Below are 5,667 nucleotides of genomic sequence, written 5' to 3'. Positions count from 1 at the left end.
AATTTAATGATTAATTAATTTAATTTAATTTGTCAAGGATTCACAGCGTTATTCCACTCGCTAAAATTCAAAAACATAAATTTTGTTTGATTGAACATATAAAGTTTTCTTGCCATATTTTAAAATGTGGACCCAAATATTATTTAAGCTGATAAACCAAAATGTAGCCAATTTACATTTGTTATTGTTGCACTATGTTATTGACAATCTGAAGACGCACTTTATTTAGAACTTACTTAATCCAACATGTCAGAAAAATTATCCTATGAAAAATAAAAGCCAACTTAATGTGACGACGACGACGATGACGATGACGATGACGATGATGATGATGATGATGATGATGATGATGATGATGATGATGACGACGACGACGATGATGATGATGATGATGATGATGATGATGATGATGATGATGTCCTCCTCTCACCATAAACAAAAGAAAATTTAAAAAAATAAAATATTAATGTTTTAAATATAACTCAACACAGTTTTGGTTTTCTATTTTTTAAACCATCGTCCAAGATATTTATTAGTAAAACCCAAATATTGTTTATATGTGGTTGGTGTAGCCGTCGGAGAAAATGACATAGGGCAAAAATATGTATATAAAAATACTTTTTTAATAATAATGTAAATAACGTTTTAATAATATTAATGGCTGAAAATTATCAGTAAAACTGAATAAATGTTTTTTTTGTTTTGTAAAAATTAAATGATGCTTTGTCTATGGCTATCGATGTGACAGAGAGTCTGGCGTCGTGGATGAAAAACAAACGAACATGTTTGTTTAAAGGCATTATTTTTATACATCATTCGATCATATATTTCTCTCCCTCTCTCTCTCTCTCTCTCTCTCTCTCTCTCTCTCTTCCTTCATCTTTCTCTCTATTTCTTCCTCTCTCTCTTTCTCTTTTATTTGTTCGCTCTCCCTTTCCGTTTGACGTTCCAGCTCTTAGTCACCCCGCAATAATTTAAAAGCAGTTCGTATTTGGATTTTCTTTGTGAAAGACAACACGACTGTCCCTGGAAATATTCAGCTTGCTGCACGACTTGAACCTGGAATTAAAAAGATAAAAACAATCAATATGTCGTTTACATCAAAGAAAGTATCAGATTGATCATTATCGAAATAATATTGGCCAAAAATAAAAAAAAAGGAATATGAATATAAAAAGTGAGTGTACATGATTTGCTGCAATTCTAACGCATGCAAATTTATTTTTTTTAACAAAAAAGGAGAACCTTTACATACCAAGTTTCACTGTCCTAAAGGACAGCTAATAATTTCTTTTTAAAATTTATAAGATAATTAGATATGTTTATCGCATTATTACTCTAAGGAATTCATCAAATCCATGTATATTCATCAACACTTCTCTTAGGATCGTTTGAACCTCTTAAAATTCTTGTGCTATTTGCTATTTGTTCAATGGTATATGAACTTATATAAATGAGCCTTGTAATAGTAGGCCGCTGATTTATTGTAAAAACTGCAATATTACTCTTTGTGTATGAACTGTTTTGCTTCTTATATATATATATATATATATATATATATATATATATATATATATATATATAACTACTTCATTTATTCACATAAATTTAATATACGAAAGTATAGATTTATGCGTAAACTTCAAGTATTTACTTCAAAAGTGCTCAATACGTAGGTAGAGCTAGTTAGTAATTTATAAAATATATATGGCGATTAAGCTACACTGAATATTCTGCGTTTCGTCCAGCTATAGGATTACATTGAGGATTTCGTCCAGCTATAGGAGTACATTGAGGATGGTGCGTAGACAGCGCTGATGGAAACGCTCGAGGAGTCGTATGTGATGGCAGTAGGTTACCCATGTCTCAGAGCCGTATATATATATATATATATATATATATATATATATATATATATATATACTTCCGTCCAACTTTAAAGTGCTCAACAGTAAAAACCGAGTTCTTAAAGGGACTGACATTATTATAACTGGAATCATTTTTTAAACACCTACAGACATTAGTGTTTCATCCTTTCGGGAATCATCAATGCAAGATGACACGATTTTGCCGGTCGGGAGATTCAAAGCTAGCTACGAAGCCATCATATATATATATATATATATATATATATATATATATATATATATATATACAATTCTGAGACATGGGTAACCTACTGCCATCACATACGACTCCTCGAGCGTTTCCATCAGCGCTGTCTACGCACCATCCTCAATGTACTCTGGTATGACTACGTCACCAATGTTGAGGTCATCCAGCGGGCGAGGACCACCAGCATCGAGGCTATGCTACTAAAGTCACAACTGCACTGGGCGGGGCACGTCTCCAGAATGGAGGATCACCGACTGCCCAAGATAAATCTTTATGGCGAACTATCCACCGGCTCCCGTGATAGAGGAGTTCCGAAGAAACGTTACAAGGACTCTCTGAAGAAGTCACTTGAAACCTGCCACATTGACCAACGCAGTGGTCTACTCTTGCTGCAGACCGTGTCACCTGGCGACGCACAGTCCACCAGGCCGTCACCTCCTTTGAATTCTCTCGCATAGAGATCCTGCGTGAAAGGCGCTACAAGAGGAAGATTCGGGAAGTCTCAGCAACCGCACCTGATGGAACTTTTGAATGCAGCTCCTATGGCCGAGTCTGCTTGTCTCGCATTGGACTCATCAGATACAAACGTGCCTGCAGTTGACGTGGATAACCACCTTCAAAGAATCTTCGTTCGCGAAGTAAAGCCATTGATATATATATATATATATATATATATATATATATATATATATATATATATATATATATTTCATCATCATCATGCAGTTATTCAGTCTTGACGATGACTAGTCGGGGCCTCAGTGCTTTATCCGTCGGTGTTGGCATAGTCCTCATTCTGTGTGAAACATCCGATCACAGGCACCGCATATGTGGGTGTCACGGTTGTGTCGTCCATAGTGTCTCAGCTCTAAGGCTTCTCCAATCTTTCTATTTCTTTCTTTCCTTTGTGGAAACTGTTCCACCAGCTACTTCTTTCTTTGGCTTGTTCCTCCCAACTCTCGACATTGAGTTTCATTGCTTCAGGTGCCGCTTTGTAGCGAAGCTTCTGACCTCCTATTTTGCGTGTTCCATTTTCCAGTTCCCCCTAGAAGATCATCTTTGGAATTCGATTGTCTTCTATTCTGGCAATCATAATTGCATAGTAGCAAGGGTAGCTTCCACGCTATCTAGGTTTGCTCTCCTGAGAACTTCCGTGTTTGGAATGTAGTCACTCCATTTGATGTTCATGATCCTTCTCATGTGTCTCTGTTGGACGGCTTCCAATCTCCTTATGTGTTCTCTATACAGAGTGTAGATCTCTGCTAAGTACAGCATTTGTGTGTGCGTTTGGTTTATTAATCCGGCAGGGGATGTCATGCGTCTAGTGTGTTAGGTATAAGTTAGTGTTAAGTACATGCTTGCAAGCCTTCTCACTTTCAGCTAACACCGCTGGCTAACCTCGTGGTGAAAAGGGAGCACTATGCATGTCTTTCCTGCCAGTACATAGCATCTCCATTATCAAGTCTCCTACAGTGCCTCCACGTTAATCATACATGGTAACTGGGTGCCTTGCAGCCCAAGGCTTAACTTGTAGGAAATCTCGGAGTAGTAGAGGACCCCAGAGGTAGTGAATTATGGCCCACTGATATGTGGACACGCCCTGGCACACTACCAACCCCTACCTCACTGTCTTGTGGGGGCCCTTGGTTGGACGAAGACTAGGGGAACCAACCCCAAAATCAAACACCACTGCCTTGTGCGCCTTATCACAGCAAAAAGGCTAAGAGATGGGAACTCTGATTTCAAATCCTACTGCTGCCTTGCAGTTTTCCTTAAAAGGCTATGGAACCTCATCCAGAAAGAAAAGGCGTAGTAGCGGACACGATAGGGCGACTGTCTACCTCACTGAGATTACTTTTGGCCAGAAGCTGCAGCCTCCTCTGCTCCCAGTCGTCGCGGGTTCGCTCCACTGCACATGAGCATTGGAGGTTCAGAGGGGGTCTATCTGATGCGTAACAGATACTGCACCTAAACTGCGCAAGCAAGTTAGAAGCCAAAGTGGAAAGTCCTGTGGCGATGGAGTGAGGATAACCAAAAGATGAATTCGCTCATAATGTTTTATATATACACGTGTTTATTGGATAGCAAAAGAACACAAAACAACTCCCCAGAAACCAATGTATGTTCAGAAAAAAAAAAAGAACTATTAAAAAGTTTATTACATGGAATGAAAAACGAATTTGAAGAATAAAAAATATTTTTAAAAAATGGATATGTGTTTACCTTAAAGAAACATAAATTTAAAAAAAAAAACACTCATTGTAGTATTTATAGGCACCCACCCACAAAAATAATTGAATTCAAAATGGAAGAAGATAGAGAAACAGGATGGTCTAGATTGATAATTTCTTTTTCCTGATTCCACTTTCGTAAATAATTTTTCATTGTTCATCTTACCTGCTGTGGTGGTTAACGTCTGTAACTGTGATTCCTAAAACTTGGATTGTGGATTTGTAGAGAAAAAACCGGAATCTGGATTCCGGTGCGTACAAAACTTGCACTTCGTTGATGTCACCGAGTTCTTTATTGGCTAATAACACAGTTCCGACTTTGTAGGCATTATTGCTCTTAATTGGATCACTATAAAATGAACAAAAAATGAAAAAAATATATAACATAAGTAATTTGGTTTCATAGTAAATCCAAATAAATGAGATGAGTCATTATTTCTAAATCGTAATCAACTAAATGTTGAGCAAATACATATTAGGTTAGTGCAAAAGTTTTTGCCAGTTTGTAGAGTTTGCTCTCTTTCCGGGTCATAAATCCATGTAAGAAGTATGGATATCCTTCATTATGGAATCATCAGTTCCCATTATAACTGACATAATCAGCAGCAGCAATGTGCATAACATCACTTTTACGGCAGAAAAAGTCATCAGTATGCCACCTCAACACTTTTCTTCCGATGCTAAAATATCTTTGACTTTAGAAGAGAACTCATATTTTCTTTGACAGATTTTATTTTTTATCCTGCTGAGTGTCTCGCCAACCTCCTCACCGAACAAATCTGATGGTTGAATCAGTTTTATTCCAGATGACTCAACAGCACGTCTGCTAATATCAGAATTTTTGAGATGAGGATAATTTGCATTATTTCGATGATTCACTACTGTTCTCATCTTGAACGTTATCACAACGTTTCGCCTGATATAATCTCCGGTCTTCTTCAGGTGTATTTTATTTAACTCGAGGACATCTTTCTGTCAAACTCGGGATTCTGTATGAAAAGTTCAATTCTCAGTGCTGACAGAACTAAAAATACCATCGTGAATTACTTAAGACTTCTACCCGGTCATGGCTGATAGAATGAGAGCATGCTACCTCCATGGATTAAAGGGTTTCGTTCGAAATTTTATACAGATTTCTGAGTTGACATAAAGATTCCCGAGTTGAATCTCGGAGGTTATATCGGCCAGAACGTTATGAAAATAACATTTAAAAATGTGGACAGTAGTTCGAATAATCCAAATATCAGGTCGATGCAAATTTTGTGTTGGTTTGTGTAATGGGCAGTTTATTGTATGCATATTGTTATTACTGAAACATATC

General features: G+C 37.1%; 1 protein-coding gene across 1 annotated transcript in view; it reads right to left on the bottom strand.

Moving 5' to 3' along the window:
* Nucleotides 1-491: 491 nt before the first annotated feature.
* LOC145296645 (pancreatic lipase-related protein 2-like) overlaps nt 492-5,667 on the bottom strand; it is a 69,827-nt gene continuing 64,651 nt past the window's right edge. Inside the window, exons 8-9 of the mRNA XM_080142575.1 lie at nt 4,513-4,695; nt 492-1,059 (exon numbers count right to left, since the gene is read on the bottom strand). Coding sequence (XP_079998701.1) covers nt 975-1,059; nt 4,513-4,695 — 268 coding nt within the window. The 3' untranslated portion in view covers nt 492-974. The remainder of the gene's footprint in view (nt 1,060-4,512; nt 4,696-5,667) is intronic.

The sequence above is a fragment of the Euprymna scolopes genome, chromosome 17 (genome assembly GCF_053919585.1).
Source record: "Euprymna scolopes isolate OS-2025 chromosome 17, ASM5391958v1, whole genome shotgun sequence".
Classification (NCBI taxonomy): domain Eukaryota; kingdom Metazoa; phylum Mollusca; class Cephalopoda; order Sepiida; family Sepiolidae; genus Euprymna; species Euprymna scolopes.
Note: the sequence above shows the minus strand (reverse complement) of the source record. Positions and strands in the feature narration are given on the sequence as shown.